At 37.3% G+C, this 25,212-nt stretch overlaps 1 protein-coding gene across 2 annotated transcripts in view; it reads right to left on the bottom strand.

The window, feature by feature from the left end:
- LYST (lysosomal trafficking regulator) overlaps nucleotides 1–25,212 on the bottom strand; it is a 224,204-nt gene that overhangs the window by 68,832 nt on the left and 130,160 nt on the right. Inside the window, exons 29-33 of one of the 2 annotated variants that reach the window (XM_071207370.1) lie at nucleotides 23,105–23,266; nucleotides 22,242–22,433; nucleotides 15,339–15,517; nucleotides 13,252–13,458; nucleotides 1,042–1,218 (exon numbers count right to left, since the gene is read on the bottom strand). In XM_071207370.1, the coding sequence (XP_071063471.1) occupies nucleotides 1,042–1,218; nucleotides 13,252–13,458; nucleotides 15,339–15,517; nucleotides 22,242–22,433; nucleotides 23,105–23,266 (917 nt within the window). The remainder of the gene's footprint in view (nucleotides 1–1,041; nucleotides 1,219–13,251; nucleotides 13,459–15,338; nucleotides 15,518–22,241; nucleotides 22,434–23,104; nucleotides 23,267–25,212) is intronic. The other variant, XM_058309504.2, reaches the window with a different exon arrangement.

Raw genomic sequence — 25,212 nt, 5'->3', positions numbered from 1 at the left:
ATACTATATAAAACTTATTATTTCTCATTTAACATTGGCATAGAGCCTAACAAAGTAATTTTTTTTTTTTTAGGTACTGGGGCTGGGGATTGAACTTGGGACCTCACATGTGGGAAGCCAGCACTCAACCTCTGAGCCACATCGGCTCCCTTGAGTTGATTTTCTCCTTTGTTTGCTTGTTGTTTGTTTTTGTTTTTAGGAGGCACCTGGGACAAACTGAACCTGGGAGCTCCCACGTGGGAAGAAGGTGCTCAACCACTTGAGCCACACCTGCTCCCCACAAACTAATTTTAAAATCAAGTCAGGGAAGTGGATGTGGCTCAAGCATTTGGGCATTGTCTACCACATGGAAGGTCCTGGGTTCGGTTCTTGGTGCCTCCTAAAGAAGAAGGGCAAGACAGTGAGCTGGCATGGCAAGCTGATGGCAATAAGACAACACAATGAGGAAACACAATGAGAGACACAACAAGCAGGGGTGGTGGTGGCTCAAGTGATTGGGTGCCTCCCTCCCATATGGGAGGGCCCTAGTTTTGGTTTCCAGTGCCTCCTAAAAGGATGATGAGCAGACACAGAGAGCACACAATGAACAGATGAGCAATAGACAGCGAGCATAACCAATAGGGGAATAAATAAATCTTAAAAAAAAACCAAACAAGTTAATACAAGAAAAATCTATTGTTCCCAGGAGAACAGGATATTAAAATAAACTTGCCACTAAATAATGTTATCATTCCACCTTTCCCCCCATACAATCTGAGTCACAGAAATTAGAGTAGAATAGTTAACCAGGGTTGCCAGACCTGATGGATTTACATAGCTGTTTGATTCCTTACTTTGCTTTTTTCATTAAAGAGCCCATAACTTATTCTTCAGCTTGCTTATCACCAAAACAAAACAGAAAAGTTTATTCTTCAACTTGCTTATCACCAAAACAAACAAACAAAATCTTTTCTTTACTGATGGCTACTGACAATGGATAAGGAAGACCAGAGTATAAAGAACAGACTCTCCTTAGAACCAATTATGGTTTCACTGACTCACCTCTTTGATCATTTTAAGAAGGTCCGATTTTGTGGGTGCACTGGGAGGGATGCACTTATGACCACATAATTTTAAAGCATTCATAAGCAGTTCTGCTGTGTCTAGTTCTTCTTCAGTCAACTCTTCTTGGTGATTGTGCATCAGCTCTGACAAATACAAAACTAACTTTGCTCCATGCTTTAAAAAAAAGTAAAAATGTTTTTCAGTAATAAAGAATTTTTTTTCTTACATCTATAAAACAGTAATTAAATAAAATTAAATTATATTCCTAGATTTAACTAGAAAATTAATTTACAGCATCAATTCTGTATAATAAACTGAAAATTATTTGGCATTTTATGTAAATGAACCCAAACCGAACAGTTTGCAAACCTATTTTAAAGAGATCTCCCTTCCCACTGACACCATTTCTAAACCTTAAGTTCCATATAAGTTTAAATTTAAAATTATTAATGATAGGAATGCAAGCTTTTCATAAAATTGATGCTGAGTAGCTTTTTTGCTAGAATCTTGATTCAAAGAGTGTTGTAAAAGTGAAAATATCCTAGGAAATTGGCAATTTTAATCTCTTTCTCTCTCAGTCCCCACATGGGCACACATTTACCTTGGCCTGGTATAGTTTTAAAAGTATTTATTTTTTCACTTATACTGGGTTAAGAAAGTACAAAAGAAATGTTGGCTTGATATGAGCACGATATCAATGTATTAGCCTACTCATTACTTGCTGGTTGCAAGGGAATAAACACAATTTCAGAAAGGAGAGCTCTGGGTACCATGACCTTAACCCTGTGACCAATCTTAGCATCACTACCAGTGGACCAGCAGACATAACACACTGATGTGATGCAGTATGGTATATACAGCATTACCTATGATGTCTTGTCGCCAAAAATGTTCCACCTACAGATCTAATGATTTACAGGGAACACAGGAGATAAAGGGACAAGTTAAATGACATCTTGTGGAAACAACCAGTTAAATCCAGAAGTTGGCCCAGGCTCTTCAATAAGACAATGTCATGGAAAAAAAAAGTTTATGTGTGCGTGTGTGTTGGGGGGCTACTCTAGATGAAAAGACGTCTAAAAGACATGTAAGCCCAATCAAATGCATGGTCCTACTTGGATCTGGTTTCAATAAACCAGCTATAAAAGACATTTTGGGGACAACTATAGAAATATGATTATGTAGTGGATATTTGATGACTTGGGGAATGACTATTAGTTTTGTTGTGAGTAATAAGGTTATTATATAAAAAATGTCTTCTAATAACAGAATTTAGAGGTAAATTGGCATCTATAATTTGCTTTAAAATACTTCAGAAAAAAACAATATGATAAAAATATTAACAATTATATGGGCATCCATTATACTATTATCTCTTTCTTATGCTTGAAAATTTTATGGCAAAAGGTAATAAAAAGAAAGAAAGCTTTGGGAAAAAGAATTATGCAGAGGATTTGATAAAGGAATATAGCAACAAATTTGAGATAAAGAAAAAGAATTCTTAGTTTTCACAGAAAAACTGAACTTGAGGGGAAACCTGTGATTAAAATAAGAGAAATTGGCGGTGGACTTGGCCCAGTGGTTAGGTCGTCTGTCTACCACGTGGGAGGTCCGCGGTTCAAACCCGGGCCTCCTTGACCCGTGTGGAGCTGGCTCATGCACAGTGTTGATGCAGGCAAGGAGTGCTGTGCCACGCAGGGGTGTCCCCCGCGTACGGGAGCCCCATGCGCAAGGAGTGCACCCCATAAGGAGAGCTGCCCAGCACGAAAGAAAGTGCAGCCTGCCCAGGAATGGTGCCGCACACACGGAGAAATGACACAACAAGATGATGCAACAAAAAGAAACAGATTCCCATACTGCTGACAACAACTGAAGTGGACAAAGAAGGCACAGAACATAGACACAGAGAACAGACAACCGGAGTGGGGGTGGGGAGGGGAGAGAAATAAATAAATAAATAAATAAAAATAAGAGAAATTCATGTTTATTTTTTTCTTTTTATTTCTGCTCAGTACAAGAAAGGAAGGCAAAATTTCCAAGACAAAACCTATAGATTAATTTGTAAGCATTAACAAAGCGGAAAAAAAAAATTTGTAAGCATTAGATTACTCCTTAGTGAAGGCAAAAGGTAAAACCTCAAAAACAAGTGAGACCCCAGCTTTCATTTCTATATGCATGTCTACTGAAGGGTTGGTTTAGGCCACTCTTGTACGACAAGACACCTATAACCAAAATTAAAGTGGTACATAAGATAATGACAACTATCCTTCTCAGTCGAAACCTAAAAAGAACTTTGATTCATGATTTTTTAAAGAGTTCCTTTTATGCTTCAGATAGTACACTTGATTGGGATGTATATACTAAGTATTATTTAGACATTAGTTTTGCCAACAAATTAACATGTATATTTTGCTTTTTAAAAAATTTGCATTGATAGAAATTGCAATGTATGGCTTTATGACTTTTTAAACTGTGAACAGTATTAAATGTCAACAAATGGATTTGGAAACTATTACGTTTGGGTGATATTTAAATTAACATGCTGAAGCACACCATGTCATTTCCCAAAAGCATAAGGTGAACATATGCAATGGTGAAAATAGCAAAGCTTATTTTAATGCAACATTTTAAATTAGTCAGGAGGCAGCTGCTACTTGACCAAGAGAGAAAAATGAACAGATGCTCTGTGAGTAAATGCCCGAAGAGTTGGCAAATAAATAAAAATGTTAAATGCCTAGAATATATTTATATGTGTATGTTAAAGGTAATGTTCTTCAAGTAACTTTAAAAATATTTCAGTTTAGTACTTAGTGATATTCTAGAATCACCTTGAAAAACTATCAGAAATGTTTTACCCATTCTGAATATCTACAGAAACAGGAATTCTAGAAGTTGTTTCTAATATCTCATTTTAACATCCTCTAATCAATCATTTATTGGTTACAGTTACTGGGACTTTAAAAGATGTCATTGGGGGTTGATGCAAAAAAGGCCCATAAAGATTTAAGGAATTGAACCTATTAAATATGAATCCTTAGAAAATAATGAAACGCTAAAATGTGCAAAAATAAAACTTTCAATGAGAATTTTGATAAGGGAGAGTCTGACTGTCCTGAAGAAGGGGAGGAAGGTTGTGAAGGAGGTAAAAGATAAGCTGAGTATGTGGCGATACGGATAGAAAGGGTATGCAGATTGACAAAGGAGAAGAGAAGGCATTGCATGCAGGTGGACAACATGAACAAAACAGCATGGTGGCAGGAAAACCCAGGGTGTGAAGGGTGTGCAACAGGCAAAATGAGACTATCTTAAAATGAGGCAAGATTACAGACTGGATAATTTACCAGAATAAAGTAGTAACAGTTGAAAAGAAGTCTGGGGCTTTAAAAATCAGGCAGATTATAAATGGAATACAGCTTTTATGCAGCTGTAAAAAGGAATGAAGAAGTACTCAATATACTGCTATGGGTGCCGCTGGCAAGGATTAGAAGTGGTCACAGAAGAACACACAGCGAATGGACACAGAGAGCAGACAACTGGGGTGGGGGGAGAGAAATAAATAAAAAATAAATCTTAAAAAAAATATATATATATACTGCTATGGAATGATCTCTAGAAAATATTGAGTAAAAACAATTAAGGTGCCAAAGACTGAGTATAATTTACTATCTTTGTGTTGAGAAGCGGGGAGACAATCTCTCTCTCTCTCTCTCTCTCTCTCTCGATTTGTTTATATTTTCAAAAGAAATAAAACAAAAAAGATGGTAACATACAGGGAGAGGGAAAGAATGGGGGGAGGTATAGGAATGAAGGGTAGAACTTTTCTGATTGCACTATGTCTCACAATTTTGATTTGGGCACTCATACACATTTTATATAACTAAAAGCAAAATTAAACCAAAAACAAAATGAAACAAAAAGAATTCCTAAAATGGGAAAAAAACTAAAAAAAAAAAAAAGAACTCAACTATATCAAGTTAGTGGCATAACCAAATAGAAAAAAATATTTTAAGTGCTTTTACAACACAGTACTTTTTTCTATTGGAATGAGAGAATTAGATAAATCACCATTTTACAAGTCCTAATAAAAAAGTGCCCCTAGACAAATAATGTTAATGACTGCTAGTTAAAGATAGAGGGTAAACTTTATAAATGGATGGATGAGGCTGATATCACTTCCAAAAGCAAGGCAACCAGACATCCTGTGCCTCCTGGCATGATGCAATGGAAAGAAAGTACAAAGAATTCCTAATAAACCATTCTCTTAAAAATTTAAATATGAAACAAAATATTGGAATCCAGTCAAGCTCCTAGAGTTCAATCCACAAGTATACAATCAGACAAATCTAGAATTGTGAAATGCTACAGAACAAATGACCCAGTTTGATAAAAAAAAAAAAAAAGGCTTTGAAAAAATCCTTGGGAGGGGAATTGTTAGAGATTTTAAAAAGGCTTAAACGTTATTAAAAAGTCAGAAAACTGTAAATGTTGGAGAGGATGTGGAGAGATAGGAACACTTATTCAGTGTTGGTGGGCATGTAGAATGGTACAGCCACTGTGGAGGACTGTTTGGCAGTTCCTAAGGAATTTGAATATAGACTTGCCATGTGACTTGGCAGTACCATTACTAGGTATATACCCAGAAGAACTGAGAGCAGAGACACGAGCAGACATCTGCACACTGATGTGCAAAGCAGCATTATTCATGATTGCCAAAAGCTGGAAACAACCCAGGTGCCTATCAACTGACGAATGGATAAATGAATTGTGGTGTACACACACAACAGAATGTTATGCAGCTCTAAGAAAAAATGAATTTGTGAAGCATATGACAACATGGATGAACCTGGAGGACATGATGTTCAGTAAAGCAAGCTGGACACAAAAGGACAAATACATTACGGTTGCGCTATTATGAACTAAAGATATTATGTAAACTCATGGAGTTAATAATTAGAATATAGGTCACTAGAAAACAGAAGGATGGTAGAGAATGGAAAGCTGAGGGTTAACCTGTGCAGAATTGGTAAAGATTGTTTTTAAACCTTTGGAAATGAATAGAAATGGTGAAAGCATATCATGGCATTTGTAACTATTATGTGGGTATGACAGTGGTTCAAAGGGTGAGTCTAAGGGACATGTATATCACTAGAAGAAAAGCTAAAAACTGTAACATGGGACTGTATAAGAGAGTTATAAACCTCATGTAAAATACAAATACAGTGCTATAGCATATATGACTTTTTTACAAAATATAAATACAAATATACTAGATAGAAGGGAAAAGAATAGCAGCTATGTACAGCAGGGGAAGCATAGGGAGATTGAGAAGAGAGTTTTGTTTGCTTATTTGTTGTTTATTATTATTATTATTGGAATAATGAAAGTGCTCTAAGAATGACTGAAGTGATGAATGCACCAATATGTGAAAACACCAAATACCAGTGATTATACACTATGGATGGATTTATGTTTTATTAATATGTATCAATAAAATTGATTTGTTAAAAAAATCAAACGGATAGCATGCATACATTATAGATATAGGCGGCAAAACAAACTGGAATCACATTTTTTTTTTCAATTAACAACTCAGTCTTTCCTATTCGTTACATGATAATTCTTGAATATCCTGCCTAATTATCATCATCTGGTATACTGCTAATATATATTCAGACATAGCTCAGGATAGACTGATGGATCAAGTTGCCTGAAACAACATAATGGCCAATACTATTTTTTTCTTGCTATAATCATCATATCTGTATAAGTAAATATTTTATTTTTATGCATATTTAATTAGGAGTTACTGAAAGACAAACTACCTTTTTAAAAAGTTTAGCTTTTCCTAATAAAACAAAATATAAAACTCTCCTGGGAGTTTTACTCTAATGTAAAACTCTTATGGGTTATCTCTTAATTTATCTTTGTCAACAGAAAAAGAGGAAGAGAGAGTGAGAGAGTCACAGAGAGAATCAGCCTGTTGGAATCAGCCCTCAAAGAGTTGGCTATAGTAGCGACTATTAGCTATTTTGCAATTTGGTTATGGAACCTAACCACTTCCAACATGACTGGGAGCCTCCCAAACTGTTCCTGATGAAAAGAAGAATCTACCCCCCAACAAATACCACTATAAAGGGATATTTCTACTTAACAAAGATATTTCCACACTGTAATTGGCAGCATGTTTCACACCAAAAGCTATAATTTCAGCTATTTTAGGAAATATCTACATGACGAGTACTTTCTGGCCTTCCAATCATTTTAACAATTTGTCTCTAGAATAAATGTATCTGGCTGTAATCCTTTTACTGCATGTGTAGGGGGTGGAATAGAGAGTAATGGGCTATACACAGTATGAAGGATGGAAAGAGGAGGAGAATCCGAGCTGATTTATTCACAGATCTTTTGCTTTTGCCCTAGGGCTAGTCAGTGATGTTAGAAGGACCTAAATCTGGGATCTTTGAGCTGTAATTTCACTCTCTATAAAATGGGGTATATGCAAGCATTTCTTATGTGGTTGTTGTAAGGATTAAATGTATACATATTGCCAGACACACAAGAGATGCTCAATAAATGCTATTCTCTAAATAGAAAAAAAAAAAAGGTTTAAGACACATCAAAGAAATGCAACATGTGAGACTTGTATGGATCCAGAATCAAACAAACTAACTGTAAAAAAAATTATAAGCAAATTGGGAAAATTTAAACACCATCTAGGTATTAGAAAATAATAAGGAATTACTGCTAATTTTATTGAGAATAAGTTTTTTTAAAAAGTCCTTATGTGGTAGAAATACATAATAAAGCATTTGTAGGTGAAATTATTTACCTGAGATTTGCTTCAAAATACTACACAGAAAAAAAAAAGATGAGTAATGGTTATGTGGCATCCTTTTTTGATTCTGCCAACTTTTATGCATGTTTGAAAATTTCCATAATAAACTTAAAAAAAATCAGGTAGAATAATTTGGTCTTGCGGTAGAGAGGAGGTTAGTGTAGTGATCTCCGTGTAAGGGTGCAAGTCTGCAGTAGGATGGGGACAAGGAGCTATAAAGGAAGGATGAGTCTGGAACACAGCTAAAAAGATGTCTGGACTAGGAAAAGTCAACAATAGCTCTAAAGTGTCGAGCTGAAGTCAATAATGACACCACCGATAAAATGTACTGGTGGAGAAGGGAAGCTGGTATGGGGAAGAGGAGGACTGTTAACACCTGGGTTGGATTTTGATGGGTGCTGGCAACTTTCCCTAGTACAAAGAAAAGAAATAATAGCACTTCAAATTCTCCCCTGAGAGAAATTATGGGACTGGTATGCTCCTCCCTTGGAAAAAGTACACTGAGGAGAGTCTTAATATTGGAAAGAGCAACTTAATATAGTCATGACTATAACCATTTTGGCTCCTAAAATGATATTATCTGATTTTTCCCAGTATTAAAAGGAGATATCTGTCTTTTCTTACATATCATCATTTTCTTTATCAAGGCATAATTTATGCACAATAAAATGCAGAGATATTAAGTGTTCATTTCTATGAGTTTTGACAATGTAACTACTACCCTAAATGAGATATAGTACATTTTGAGCACCCAGAGTTCACTCATGCCCCCTTTTCAGTTAATTTCCCTTCTCACTGCCCCTGTTCCTGCAGAGAAACCTATTGGCCTGAATTCCATCACCATATTTTAGTTTTGCCTCTTCTTGGACTCCATATGAACAGAATCCCATGGTCTGTACTCTTGTGTTTGACTCCCCCTTTGGCCAACACAGTGTTTTTAAGATTTATCCATGATGGTAGGTGTATCAGTAAGCTGTTCCTTTTTATTGCTATACAATAGTTTGTTGTATAAATATATCACAACTTGTTTAAACATTCTTTTGTTAATAGGCAATTTTGGCTATTATGAAAAAGACTTCCATGAATATCCTTGTACAAGTCTTTGTATGGACATATTTTACTTTCTTTTGTAAATATCTAGAAATGGAATTTCAGGGTCACAAGTTAACTGTATTTTTAATTTTATAAGAAGCTGCTAAACGGTCCCCCAAAAGGGTTGCACTATTTAAACTCTCCACTTTTTATTCCTGAAGTGATAAGAATTTCTAGACTCTGAAATTCTTTTAAGTATTTGGTTTTGATCATACGAAATGATCAGTAATTTTTCAAGTTTCAAAATTTGACTGTAAATATGTTTTGAAATATATGTATCGCTATTTTATTTAGTACAGATGTTTCTTGGATAATGCTTTGTAGCAGTCTGTATTGTTTATGAATTCCAAAAATAAGATATTGGATTGTTTGTAAACTGGTCTGTTCCTCTAAGCATTTTCGATTGTATTGACTTCAGAGGTTTCACTTTTACTTGATTGAATTATGATTAGGGCTTTGATTGGGCCACATTAGTAGGATGCTGAGTCCCCCTTGGTGGATGGGGACTCACAGAAAAAAATGACATGGCAGAGGAGAGAGCTGGAGTTTTGATGCTGGAGTCCTGGGAAGTAAACACAGAGGAGAACACAGAGGAATAGAGATGGCATCATAGACAGGGCAGAGAGCGAGCCTGATAATCTACAGTTTACCTTGTAGAGAGAACACAGCAGCTGAGCCCAGAAAGAAAAGAGTCCCGGGAAGAGAGACATTTAGGAGGAAGAGTAAGACTGAACCCTCGCAGAGACAGGCAGCCATTTTGCTCCAACATGTGGCAACAGATTGTGGTGAGGAAAGTAATTTACTCTTTATGGCCTGGTAACTGTAAGCTTCCACCCCCAAATAAAAAAGCTTCATAAAAACCAGCCAATTTCTGGTACTTTGCATCAGCACACCTTTAGCTGATTAATACAAGCTTTAAAAACAAACTAACAAACAATACAGCTAATACCACATTCAATGGCAAAAGAATTTTCCCCTTAAAATCAAGAACAAAATAAGGATCCCTGCTATCACCATTACTAGTCAACATTGTACTGGAAATGCTAGCTAGAGCAATTAGTAGGCAAGAAAAAGAAATAAAAGGTATCCAAATTGCAAAGGAAGAAGTAAAACCATTTCATTTACAGATGACAAAGTCCTATATACACAGGGAATCCTGAAAAAATCTATAAAGAAGTTACTAGAGCTAATTGATGAAATAATGAAAAGTGGCAGGGTACAAGATCAATTGTACCCTGGACTTGGCCCAATGGATGGGGCGTCCGTCTACCACACGGGAGGTCCGTGGTTCGGCCCGGGCCTCCTTGACCCTTGTGGAGCTGGCCCATGCACAGTGCTGAAGCACGCAAGGAGTGCCATGCCATGCAGGGGTGTCCCAGCGTAGGAGAGTCCCACGCACAAGGAGTGTGCCCCGTAAGGAGAGCTGCCCAGCGTGAAGGAGAGTGCAACCTGCCCAAGAATGGCGCCGCACACACAGAGAGCTGACACAACAAGATGACATCAACAAGATGATGCAACAAAAAGAAACACAGATTCGCGGTGCCGCTGATAAGGATAGAAACGGTCACAGAAGAGCACACAGCGAATGGACACAGACAGCAGACAACTGGGGGTGGGGGAAGGGGAGAGAAACAAATAAATCTTTAAAAAAACCCAACAAGATCAATTTACAAAAACCACTGCGTTTCTGTGCACTAGCAATAAACAATTTGAAAAAGAAATTCGGAAAACAATTCTATTTACAAATGCAAGTAAAAGAATAAAATATCCAGGAGTAAATTTTACCAATGATGCAAAGCATTTATATGCAGAAATCTATAAATCATTCCTGAAAGAAAATTAAAGAAGACCTAAATAAATGGAAAGATATTCTTTGTTTAATATCTTTAGGACATCATTACCACCCAAAAGAGATTTACAGATTTAATACACCTCAATCAGAGTTTTCACAGACTCCTTCACAAAATGGAAAAGCTAATCATCAAATTCATATGGAAGGACATGAGACCATGCCTCAATAACAAAAAAACTGTTGCAAAAGAACAAAGTTGGCAGACTCACACTTCCCAATTTCAAAACTTACTACTATGCTACAGTAATCAAAACAGTGTGATTCTGGCACAAGGACAAAAGTATAGATAAATGGAATAAAATTGAGAAAATAAACCCACACATCTATGGGAAATTGATTTTTGATAAGGGTCTATTCCATGGGGGAAAGAATAGTCTCAACAAATGCACTGGGAAAACTAGATATCCACATGCAAAAGAATGAAAGTGGATCCATACGTCATACCACATACAGAAATTAACTCAAAATGGGTTAAGTACTTAAATATAAGAACTAGAACTATAAGGAAACATGAGGGAACATCTTCCAGACAATGTATTAGGCAATGGATTCTTAGACTTTATACTAAAAGCATGAGCAACAAAGAAAAAAATTAATTGAACTTTATGAAAATTAAAAAATTTTGTGCATCAAAGAACATTATCAAGGGAGGCAGACTTGGCCCAATGGATAGGGCATCCACCTACCACATGGGAGGTCTGCGGTTCAAACCCCGGGCCTCCTTGACCTGTGTGGAGCTGGCCCATGCGCAGTGCTGATGTGGTGCAAGGAGTGCTGTGCCACGCAGGGGTGTCCCCCGCGTGGGGCAAGGAGTGCGCCCCGTAAGGAGAGCCGCCCAGCGCGAAAGAAAGTGTGGCCTGCCCAAGAATGGCGCCGCACACACGGAGAGCTGACACAACAAGATGACGCAACAAAAAGAAACACAGATTCCTGGTGCTGCGGATAAGAATAGAAGTGGTCACAGAAGAACACAAAGCGAATGGACACAGAGAGCAGACAACTGGGGGTGTGGGGCAGGAAGGGGAGAGAAATAAATAAAAAATAAATCTTTAAAAAAAAGAAAAATATTATCAAGAAAGTGAAAAGACAACCAGCAAAAAGGGAGAAAATACTTGGAAACAATGTATATCACATAGGGGTTTAATATGGATAATATATAAAAGACTCTTGCAACTCAACAACAAAAAAAACAAAGCAATTAAGAAATGGGCAAAGGACTTGAATAGACATCTCTCCAAAGAAGATAAACAAATGGCCAATAAGAAGATGAAAAATGTTTCATCAGCCATTTAAGGAAACACAAATCAAAACCACAATGAGATACCACTTCATACCCATTAGAGTGGCTATTATTTTAAAAATAGAAAATAACAAGCGCCAGTGAGCAAGCAGAGAAATAGAATCCTTAGTACACTGTCAGTGAGAATGTAAAATGGTGCAGCCAATGCAGAAAACAGTCTAGTGATCCTCAGAAAGGTAAGTATAGAATTACCATATGCCCTGGCAATGCCAGGGCAACTGGGGGATGGGGGAGGGGGGAGAGGAAGGGGAGAGAAATAAATAAAAAATAAATCTTAAAAAAAAAAATCCTATTGAATGGTATGCTTTGGAGTGGTTGAGTTGGGAAAATTTATGATGTATATGTGTTCGCACAATTTAAAAAAAGAGCAACTAAAGAGGCAATGAGAATTAAATGCAATACATGTCCAGTACTGGATCTAACAATTGAGAAGAAAATACCCAAAAGGACATTATTGGGACATCTGAAAAAACTGGAAAAAAGAATTGGACCTTAAAAGCTTTATCTCAATGTTAAATTTCTTGAACTTGATAACTGCACCTAAATGGATACAAAAGTGAATATCCTTCCTTGTTCTTAGGAAATGTACATGGAAGTATTAAGGGTTCAAGGAGCATGATGTATACAATTTGTGCTACATTTAGAAAATAGACTGTTAGATGAACAGGGTGAACAATATGGCAAATGTAGCAAAATGTTAAAAGTTGGTGGATCTGGGTATCTGGGTGGGGGTATGATGGAGTTCTGTGTATGGATTTTCTGTTATATTTGCAACTGTCCTGTAACTGTGAAATTATTTCAAAGTAAAAATTTTAATTAAAAAAGAAAACAACCACCACCCCAAATTGTTCTTAAAGGAAGATTTAGTAACAAATTACGAAGGCTCTAACAGGAAATCAGATACAGCACTTCTTCATTTAAGCACTTGAGAAAGGACTGGGAAAGAAGCAGAGAGATCAAATTGAGTATAATATTATAAGTATCTACAGAAAGGCTTCAGGTGAAAATTGTTTGGTAAGAAAACTATATTTGTGACAGTCATTAAAATACAGTTTAATTTCAGTTCTTGTTTTATTAAAATTTATATATCCCCCAAAGCTTTTACTTTTCCAATGCTAAGGCACTTACTTGCAGGGATGGGTTGAGACAGTCTCGCAGTATTTCCTGATAATTTGGTTCACGAACTATTTCAAAAATTTGCTTTCTCTCTTGTGAAGGGTGCATTGGTGACAAAATGTGCACTAGTAGTCTCCCAAGCTGCATTCGGAAGGTTTCCTTGCAAGTCCAGAGGATTTTTGTCCACTGCTGCTTAGAACCACTGGTTTTATTTGAACCCTTAAATCAAAACAGGCATGAATTAGGATCAGACATCTTAAGCAATAATATACTAACTCTGGCACAGCACTAAAGAAGATCATGGAACATATATGATTCCAGATTTGTTTTTTAATAGCTCAAACTAGAAAGACATATAAATATTCATTCCAATGGGAGTTTAAAAGAGATAGACGAAAAAGCCAAAGTCTGAAGCGATTTTAAAATTACTGTGGGCTTAGAAATTATAATAATTTAAAAAACCACCAAAGAACAATGATAGAGAAGTTCATACAGATTTTGCAATATATAACAGAAAGGATTCATAATTAAGACTTGAATTAGGGAAATGGACTTTGGCCCAGTGGTTAGGGCGTCCGTCTTCCACATGGGAGGCCCGCGGTTCAAGCCCCGGGCCTCCTTGACCCATGTGGAGCTGGCCCATGCGCAGTGCTGATGCGCGCAAGGAGTGCCGCGCCATGCAGGGTGTCCCCCGCGTAGGGGAGCCCCATGCGCAAGGAGTGCACCCATAAGGAGAGCCGCCCAGCGCGAAGGAGGGAGCAGCCTGCCGAGGAATGGTGCCGCCCACACTTCCAGTGCCGCTGACGACAACAGAAGCGGACAAAGAAACAAGAAACAAGACGCAGCAAAAAGACACAGAAAACAGACAACCGGGGGAGGGGAGGGGAATTAAATAGATAAAAATAAATAAATCTTAAAAAAAAAAAAAAAAAAGACTTGAATTAATGCTAAATATTTAGGCTAACAGTCACAAACTAAAACTACAGGGAAGCGGTTGTGGCTCAATAGATTGGGCTCCCATCTACCATATGGGAGTCCCTGGATTTGCATCCTGGGGCTCCTTGTGAAGGTAAGCTGGCCCGAGCCGTGGAGAGCTGAAGGGCCATGCCTGCAGAGAGCTCACAGCCCGTGCCCATGGAAAGCTGGTGCAGCAAGATGATGTAACAAAAAAAAAAGAGAGACAAGCAGACACAGAAGAACATGCAGCAAATGGACACAAAGAGTAGGTGGCAAACAAGCCGCAAGGGGGGAAATAAATTAAAAACAACAACAACAAAAAACTACATATAAGTTGACCATCAATATTTCCTAACAAATAAACAAACTGTTTGAACTTTGGTTCTACTAAGGCTAGACCAATCCTGATCCAATCTCCTGTATCTGGTTTAAAACTGGATTCAATAGATTTTAGAGTTTATTTTGAGTTTGGGCAGTGGCTTTCAAGTTACCCTTAGCCCTAAAGGCTCTGGTGTGATTGATTCAGTTCTAAATGGAACCTGCTGTTTGTTTCCCTATTCAGAACTGGACACTAGAAGCTGGTTCAGATTTAGAGATTGGCAGAGCCCTGATTTATGATTTTTGTTAACATCAGATGGCCTTTGGTATCTACGGAGTGAACTGGTTTGTTCCATATAGCCAACTGTAAGTGACCCAGGTGAGACAGTGATAAATGGAGCCTGGCACTAATCAGTATTCCCTATATAATTCTGAAGGTGTTCGATACATTTAAGCCAAGATTTAAACTTCATAATAGTTCAGAAACACAAGTATAAATAGTTACAAATTCCTTTTAAAAAAGGCTATTAATTTCAACTCTCATGGTAATCATCAGAGCTGTACTCTTTTCTGATACTGATCTTACTTAACCACAGTAAAATGGCTTCTGGGGTACAGACTTAGAAAAAAAAACAATAGTGCATGAAGTGAGTCCTTTTGGAAAGGGTAAAGTAGCAATATATACTGGTTCATTGATAAAAATTTAAACTGAGTTTCAGAAAACCCTGTGGAAGAGCACAAAGAAATATGATTTTGAAGATATATAATACAGGCCTCTAGCCCTCTTGTGTGAATGAACATGTCCCACGAATTGATTTACTTACAAGAGATACTTTGAATCCTTCTACCAGAAATGTGAACATTTCTTTCTGAAATGGGTTAGAAACAGAAGGCTGCTCATGATGAATATTCTCCTCAGAAATTTCAGTCTGGGAATCAGAGGTCTTACTTTGAGTTGTATTTTCTAGGGTATTCAAAATGTCAATGACATCTGGATTGAATTCTTTGCATGAAAAAGAAAATTAAAAAATTAGTCAGATCACACAAACATAGCCAATAAAGATGACAATGATGCTGGTTAAAATATTCTATGTAATAACTAATTAAGTTATCATAATATAAATGTGCAGTAGGTATATGAGATGTAGTAGATGCAATACATTACAGAAATGGAATTCACCTAAAGCATTGTGGAAATTTAAAAATATGTAAAGTCATGCAATTATAAATTAAACATTAATTTAACAAAAAAGGTGAATTAAATAGAAAATTATTAAAGCCATGAGGTCCTTATACAAAGTAAACATAAAGATCACATGGGCTTCACTAAATGGAGTTCTGCAGAGTTGTTTTACAGCATGTGCTATTCAATTAAATGACTGTGCATGTGATAAAAATGGCTTAATTTCAGAGTTTAGCATGGGAGTCTGTTACCCCAAATATAACACAGTAAAGTTTAAAAAAAAAACACCTCACCTTGTGTTTATATTTTTCTAGAAATGAACAATTATAAAATATAATGAAACTTAGATCATAAGATTAATTAAATGATTAATCTCTCAATTCAGTAAAAACCTATATCTTGAAATATTTAAAAAAAATGTTTGAGGTACTGGGGGCTGGGAATTGAACCCATGACCTTGTATGTGGGAAGCTGGCACTCAACCGCTTCAGCCACATCTGCTTCCCTAGAAAATATCTTTTAAACTATAACTTGGGTTCCAGAATAAATCTCACATGTTAGATGAATTAATTTTCTGCTTCAGGTTTCCTTTCTCTAAAGTGTTTTGCATTGCTAATGTACAGTAGTTTTTATTTTTTAATTGCATACTGATTTTTTTCAAAGAAATTAAATTAGGAAGCAATGTAAACAGGATTCATATAACAGGAATTTTCACTTGTAAAAAACAATCAGGAGAATTGTGGGAAGATGGCAGAGTAGGAAAGCTCCAGGAATCAGCTCTTCCACCAGAACTACTACTAAACAGGTAGGAGCTGTCTAAATCAACTACTTAAAAACTCCAGAGTTCATTAGAAAACTACAGCATCCAGAGAAGTAAATCCCTGTAAATGCCAGTAAACTGCTCCCTGCATGGTGGTTATTATAACCAATCACCCACTCTTGTGACAGGCAGAACTGAGGTCTAGCCTCTGATGCAGTTACTGTAACCAAAAAGGGACATTAAAATCCATTCCTCCAAGATTTGCTGATCACTGCTTTTGATTAGCTACTTTGGATCACTGGGTGCCAGGCTCTGAAGGCAGCCATGGTTTCAACCTGCCCCAGACAAAGGGGGCAGAGAAGACTTAAAGATACTGTACTTCTCAGACCTGTAGGGGACAGATGAAGGGCTGCATTTGCTGGGCAGATGCCAAGTCAAGAAAGCACAGCTTTGGGGAGCCATGGAAGAAGTTCCTGATGCCATTCCTGGCTCCTCCATTCCATCCCCTTTCCAGGACACTTTGGAGCCAGCTGGCATTCTCTTTGTGGGTCCCTAGTCTTGTTCTGGCTGGGAAAGACTGACTTGGGAAACTCCTCCCAGGCATGCACCCCTCCCACAATTTGTGCTCCAGGCAAAAGCAGCTTGAGACAATCTATGAGAAATAACTGAGGCAGATAGCTGGGGCAAAGGCTTACCAACTTGAAGACCTGCAGGGAAACATTCAGGAGAGGGAGTAGGTCTGTTTTCTGGGAAGTACAGGTGGGCAATCAAACTCTTATAAACAAGAGAAGTACTAAGGCCACTTGCAAGCACTCCCCCAGGACAAGATACAGTCCCAGAAAAGAAAGGGAAGACCCTGCGCTTCACATTCGCCTTGGGCTAACCTCACTGATAGGAGGGCTGAACTCTGACATAGAGGACCAGTCAACATAAAGCCAACTTGCAAAGATGGTTAAAGGTTTTTCTGCATAAGTCTGCTTGGTTTTGGTAGCTCCTGACACTCCAGAAAATCTCTGTCATATCACAAGCTGGTTTTAACTCAAGGGACAGACATCTCAAGGAATAAAACCCAGAGTTATCATTTTAAAATATTAAAATGTACAGTATACAAAAAATCTATAAAACAAAGAAACAGGAAATGATGGTCCATTCAAAGGAGGAGAATAAATATCCAGAAAATATCAATGAAGAAGACCAGACTGTGGACATACTATAGACATTTAAAAAAAAAAAATCTTCAATGTACTCAAGATGATGAAGGAAATTACAAAGAAAGAACTAAAGGATATCAGGAAAACAATGCATGAACATGAATGAACAATATGAGAATCTCAATAAAGGGACAGAAATTTTAAAAAGGACCCAAACAGAACTACTGGTGTTGAAGACCACAGTAATTCAAATGAAAAATTCCCAGGAAAGTTACAGCAAACTGGAGCTGGCAGAAGACAGAATCACCAAACTCAAAGACAAGAAAATTGGAATGAGTCGGGCTGAGAAACAGAAAGAAAAAAGAACTATAAAAAGTGAAAATAGCCTAAAAGACCTCTGGGATACCACCTAGCAAAGCAACATACACATTATGGGAGTCCCAGAAGGAGAAGAAAAAGAGAAAGGGGCAGAGGAATTATTTGAAGAAAATGACAGAATACCACCCAAATTTAGCAAAATACATGAATATACATGTGCAAGAAGCCCAGAGAACACCAAACAGGATAAACTTCAAGAAAAATACACCCCAAGTTCCAGGAAGATGGCGTCAGAGTAGGCAGGCAGGGCTCGACTTTCACAAAAACAATGGAGAAAAGGCCAAAAGCTGTCTGAGGTATCTGCTTTGGGGTCGGCAGATCAGGACAGTGCTGCACAAGTCCCAGGAGGGCAAGGGACAGAGAGACAAAGAATCTGAAAGGATAACTGTGAGCTACTAAACCCCCACGGTGACCAGGAAGGGCTCCCATTCCCCACACTCAAGGCATGCAGCCTGGCTGAAACCCCTGGCCCACTGCAGCCAACAGAACAGATGTGTTCTTCCCAGGAAGAGGGAGTGTAGCAGAGTGGAGAGTGGTTTCTCTTCAGTGAATCTGTCCAGCAGAGCCTGCTTGGAATCTCTTGCCAGCAAGTGGAGGTTGAAAGAAACACACCCATGGAAAGGTTTGTTGATGCCTGCCATCTGCTGGCTGGCTGGGAAACTGCAAGGAGGGCTGACCTCAGTAAATTTAAAAAGACTGAAATTATACAAAACACTATCTCTGATCATAATGGAATGAAGCTAGAAATCATAGATAGAAAAATACATGAATACATGGACATTAAACAACACACTCTTAAGTAATCAGTGGATCAAAGAAGAAATTGCAAGAGAATTTAGTAACTATCTTAAATGAAAATGACAATACAACATATCAAAACCTATTGGATACTGCAAAGGCAGTGCTGAGAGAAAAATTTTTAGCCCTCAATGCTTACATTAAAAAAAGAAAAAAAGAGATAAAATTGAAGATTTAAATGCACACTTGGAGAAACTAGAAAAAGAACAGCAAACTAATCCCAAACCAACCTGAAGGAAAGAAATAGTAAAGATGAGAGCAGAAATAAATGAAATTTCAGAACAACGAACACACACATAAAAAGAGAGAATAACAAAACTAAAAGTTGGTTCTTTGAGAAGATTGACAAAAAAGATCAACAAACCCTTAGCTAGACTGACAAAAAAAGAGAGAAGATGCAAATAAAATCAGAAATGAGAGGGGGGGCATTACCACTGTCCCAGCAGAAATAAGAGCGATCATAAGAGGATACTATGAACAATTGTATGCCAAAAAACAAGCAATGTAGAGGAGATAGACAAATTCCTAGAAATACCTGAACAACCTACATTGACCTAGAAGAAACAGAAGACCTCAACAAACAACAAGTGAAGAGATTGAAACAGTCATTAAAAACCTCCCAAAGATGAAAAGTCCAGGACCAGATGGCGTCACTGGTGAATTCTACCTATCATTCAAAGACAATCTAATACCAGTCTTGCTCAAGTGCTTCTAAAAAATTGAACAGGAAGGAATGCTACCAAGAAAAATATGCCCCATCACATGCTGGTTAAACTGAGAGCAAAGGACAAGGAGAGAGGAATTCCCAGGGCCACAAGTGCATTGCCAAGGTAAGATGCAGGCACAGAAAGAAAGAGAGGCTTCTATGCTTTGGCCTGGAGCTATGCTCTAAACTCACTGTACATATAAGCCCTAATAGAGAGCATTTTCATGTTTCATGGGTCAATCTGCAACGACTAGGGAAGTTTTTTTTTTTTTGGTGGTTGTTGTTAGTTCCTGGCATTCAAGAAAAATTGCCATTAACATTACATGGATACAAGCTTAAGGAACAGATGATGCCTCAGAGTCTTATTCAAGTGACAATATATGAACAACATGAAAATGTCCAGGTTTCACCAAAAGGTTACAAAACATACAAAGAAATAGGAATTGGCCCACTCAAAGAAGAATATTAAAGTATTAGCAATCATCAATGAAGAGAATCAGATCTGGGACACTTCAGACAAAGATTTCAAAAGTATGGTCCTTGTACTCTCTGCTTAGAGAGGCCTGTACCAAATCTTGGTGAGCATTTCTGTCTTTCTCTCCCATTTCTCAGCAAGCTCTGTTCTTTCCCCCATTTCCCAAATAAATTCTTTTTACTGGCCTAACTAAAAAAAAGTATGGTCCTAAATATGGTCAAAGAGTTAAAGAAAAACATGAACAAAGAACTAAAGGAAATCAGAAAAACAACAGATGAACACAAAGGAAATATCAATAGAGAGATGGAAATTATGAAAAGGAATCAAACAGCTTATAGCCACAGCAACAGAAATAAAAAATTTCTGTTTCTTGAGGGATTCAGCAGCAGATTGGAGCTAGCAGAAGAAAGAATCAGTGAACTTGAAGATAAAACAATTGAAGTCATCCAGTCTGAGGAGCAGGAAGGAAAATGAAAAGTGAATGCAGCATGACGAACCTGTGGGCCACTATCAAGTGTACCAATATACTCATTGTGGGAGTCCCAGACGGAGAAGAGAGAGAGAAAGGGGTTGAAAATATTCAAGGAAATAATGGCTAAAAACTTTCCAATGAAAGATATGAATAGATACATCCAAAATGCTCAATAAACTCCAAACAGGATAAACCCAAATAGACTCATACTGTACCATTTTAAACTCAAACTGTCGCAATGCTCAAGAATAAAGAGAGAATTCTGAAAGTCATGAGAGAGAAGCCTCAATAAGATAAACTGCTGATTTCTCATCAGAAACTGAGGAGGCAAATTTAAGTGCTGAAAGCAAAAAATTGCCAACCAAGAATTCTATATCTGGCAAAACAGTCTTTCAAAACTGAGGATAAACAAGAGCTGTGGGGGCTTGTCACTACTAGACAATTAACTGAAACACACGAAGAAAGATCACCAGTAAAGATAATGACATGGGTAAATTAAAATGCCAGTACTATTCTGTTTTTGATTTGTAACTCCATTTTTTACTTCCTACAGGATCTAAAAGACAAATGCATAAAATCAGTAGTTTTGGACTCATAAAGTATAAATATCTAATTTGTGAAAAGAACTGTATAAAGGTGGGGGTGGAAGGTTATAGGAACAGTTTACGTATGCTATTGAACTACACTGATATGATCACAAACCATAAATCCATGTTATAGATTTATGATGCTAGTTTTAGCCCAATGGTAATCACAAAGAAAATACCTGAGAATGTGCAAACTCATAGAGACAGAAATAGAGTACATATTATTAGGGGTACGGCAAGAGGGAGGTAATGTGAAATGGGTAGGGCTTTTGTCTGGGTGGAGGGAACGTTCTAGTAATGGAGGGTGGGTTAGGACACCACAACATTGTAAATGGGATTAATGCCACTCAGTGGTATGCTTGGGAGAGGTCGGGATGGGAACATTCACGTTGTGTGCATGTATGTTTCCACAATTAAAAAAAAATTTAAAGGCAATACATGATACCAGGTGGGATCCCAGAATGGAGTAAAAAATGTTCAAAAGGGTATTATTACAATGCAAAAAAACATTGGAATATAGAATGTAAGGTTTATATCAATGTTGAACTTGATAACTGCACTGAAGGTGATTATATAAATAAATATCCTTATTTGTAGGAAATGTCCATGTCAGTATTATGTATAATCCATGAATACATGACCTGCTCTCAGATGCTCAGAAAATAGGTTGATTGGTAAAGGTGGTGAAATGTTAAAATAGGTGGATTTGGGTATCTGGGAAGGTGGGGGTCTGTTGGAGTTCTCTGAAGGGAGTATGTATTATTTCTGTAGCAGTCTTGTAAATTTTAAATTGCTTCAAAATAAAAGATTTTTTTTAAGGTACCGGGACCAGGGATTGAACCTGGGGCCTTGTATGCAGGAAGCCAGTGCTCAACCACTGAGCCAAATGAATTGGTTTTTTCCTTGTTTGCTTGTTGTTTGTTTGACATTTTTTGTTTTGTTTTTAGGAGGCACCATGAATTGAACCCAGGACCTGCCATGTGGGAATCAGGTGCTCAACTACTTGAGCCACATCCACTCCCCTGAAAAGTTTTATTTTAAAGTGGGATTTTATTCCAGACTATGAGTTCCAAATAAGAAACTCCTTTAATAGGTTGAATGTTAAGTAATGAAAACTAATGCTGAAAGCGAATCAGTTCTCTTAAATGAAGTCCCTTTTATTTCATAATTAATTAATAAAATAAATTTGGAAGAACAAATGTATTCTCCAATCCTACCTTGATAAACAATCCTGTTGACTGCTAAGATGGCTAGTCTCTGCAGCCGCTGGGCAAGCTCGGCTTCAGTTGCCCGAATTGGGTTCTCCTGGCTCATTCTCCGCTGCATCATCAGGTGAAGCTCATCGCTGGCTACCAAACGCATTTTCATCAGAAGAGATTCAGTCTGAGCAAGGGGACATTTTCGCGGACCTTCAAGTATATAAATTAAAACATCAAATGTGTGTGTGAACATGAAGGAGTCAACAATCTCATCAAGGGAACTTGTTGCTGCAACTTTTGATTATCAGACCATGAAAAGACCCTTAATGGTTAGAAGGTTAATTTTTACAAAAGAAAGAGTATGATTAAGAGAAAGTGATGCTTCTCCCTCTTTCAAGAAGTGCAACAGTATTTTTGATTTCAGAATCCTAAATGAGATTGCTGAAGCTAGTTAGTAATGCCTTTGCAGGACAGATATCACTTGGGAAAGTTGGAGTCTTTGGAAAAACTCAGAGCATTAGGTGGGCATAAGTAGTCTAGAATATCTGAGTAAACAGTTTCAAATACTGTTTCACTTCCTTGTATTAAGAAATCATCAACAGATTTTTAAAGCATACCACGTCTGAGCCAGAACAGTACAATTCCTGGATAATTACCGTTATTGAACTTCAGAAAGTATTTTTGGAAAGTATATAGAGTGACAAACTGAAGTGAGTCAATGAAAGTGGAGAGAGCAGAAAGGTGAGTATAATTCCAGTGATTCTTGATGAAAATGATTTGGGCATATGCATCATTTAGAATTCAATCTTAGAAGAGCATTTCCTAAGAAATGTTTCCTCAGATTGAATATGTAGGAGCTGCATTCCTGCACCGTACTGCACCTGCTCCAGGAAGTAACACACAGGTAGTGGATCCAGGAGAAAACGAGGGTATTGAGTCTTGATTTGACAGACTGAAGGGGTAGAGCATCGGAAGATGACCAGAGGAACCGAAATGGCGTCTCATTAGGTGAGGAATAATGGAACCCTTCATTGGAATTGAACCTTTATTTTAAATTATAACACACATCAGTTTCCATAAATAGCCTGTATAAAGATGACTTACATATCAAATTTTGATAACAGGTTTTAATGACCCATTCGACAAGATAATTAAATATTAAGTAGCATTTTAGGTTGCCCAGTATGTTAGGTAATCAAAGTGTATTTCATCAGTTAATACTTCTGGTAGGTAGCTTTGAGGCAAAAAAAAAAAAAAAAAAAAGTCAACAAAAAAGAAAAAAATTCATATCTTGGATACAGTCAAGAAGAATACTGTCAGACCATGTCCCTAGCCTAGCCAGATTCTTCCTAGTGTCTCCATCTCAGCAGCTTTCCTGCTGGACAGGCAGCTGGGAGTCATAATCCAGAGGCCCAGCAATACACCCAGCAAAAGAACACGAGGCCTTCTCCAGTATGACACCCGTGAAAAGATGGGAGGGTATTTCAGTACTCATGCTGTGAAGCCAGAGGGAGGTGATGCCAGTTTACGCAGTTACTTCAACTCCTGCTCAGTTTCTTTATATATGTGAGATGGATTAAAAAATAGAATAGAACCTAACTCACAGGCAGGTATTTCTCACTAGCTGACATTACACTAAATATAGCTGTTTATATGCCTATGGACCTTTTCTTCCAGTAAAATGCAAGTTCCATGAGGGCAAGTACATTGACTAGTTTGCTTACTATTATATCCTCAGCATCCAAAATAGTAACTGGTACATGGCTGGTGGTCAATAAATATTTGATGACTGAATGAAGGAACAGAGGGTTGTTTAGCAGATTAAACAAAATAATGGATGTAAAAACAATGCCTGTCCTTCACAAAGTATCAAAAGTTATTAATGGTTATTATTATTACTGATTTAAATATAAAGGAATTGTTGTATATAATTATATTTACAACACAATGAGATTTATATACATATGTATTTAATATACTTATGACAGTTTAAATATTGTATATGAAGAACTTTAAATAATTCCCAATGTTTAATTCTAGTTTTGTGCATTAGGGTGATATGTAAAGTTTTTCACATTCATAAACAGACCAGTGGAAAAAAATATTTAAATGAATGTACATTGCTACCCTGCTTATAATAGAAACAAACAAGTAAATAAACCTTTGTTTATTGATAAAGGTTAGAAAAAGATCATGGCGCATCAAGATAACAGATTATTATAAATTCATGAAAAATAAGGCATATTTATATTTATTGATATGGCAAGGTGTCACTAATATATTAATTTGAAATAGAAATCAGTTTATAAAACAATAGGTTGAGTGTGATAAGAGATACAGGATAAGGAATCAGTGCTTCCTTCATTGACTAGAAGGGGAGCCACTGGGTTGTTGAGCAGAATAGGATGCAAGATTTAGACTGCAAAAAGATTAATCTGGCAAGAAAATAGAAAATAGTCTCACTCCTCTAGGAGTGTGTGAACTTAAAATCTAGATGAGAGAGCAGATGTGGCTCAAGCGTTTGAGCGCCTGCTTCCCACCTGGGAGGTCCTGGGTTTGGTCCCCAGTACCTCCTAAAAACAAAAAACAAACAAACAGACAACAGCAAACAAATGAAAGAACCAACTCGGGGGACTGATGTGGCTCAGTGATTGAGTACTGGCTTCCCACATGTGAGGTCTGGGGTCAATCCCCGGCCCTGGTACCTTTAAAAAAAAAAAAAAAAGGGAGCAGCTTACTGTAAGAACTGAAAGTTCATGATCACATTTAAAATGACTCAAACAAACAAAAAAACAAAAAACCCCAACACAAAAAACAATAACAAATTTGGAGCTATGCAGGGCTCTACGGTTCAAGATGTAAGGAGACAGAAAGGAGATGACAGATTCTTAGAGAAACCATTGCCCAAATGGACAATAGCAAGATGGCTATTGTGTTAGTCCAGGGACAAGCTGATCAGAAACAAATCAGAAGTTAGGGTATGAAAGGA

Source organism: Dasypus novemcinctus, chromosome 13 (genome assembly GCF_030445035.2).
Source record: "Dasypus novemcinctus isolate mDasNov1 chromosome 13, mDasNov1.1.hap2, whole genome shotgun sequence".
Classification (NCBI taxonomy): Eukaryota; Metazoa; Chordata; class Mammalia; order Cingulata; family Dasypodidae; genus Dasypus; species Dasypus novemcinctus.
Note: the sequence above shows the minus strand (reverse complement) of the source record. Positions and strands in the feature narration are given on the sequence as shown.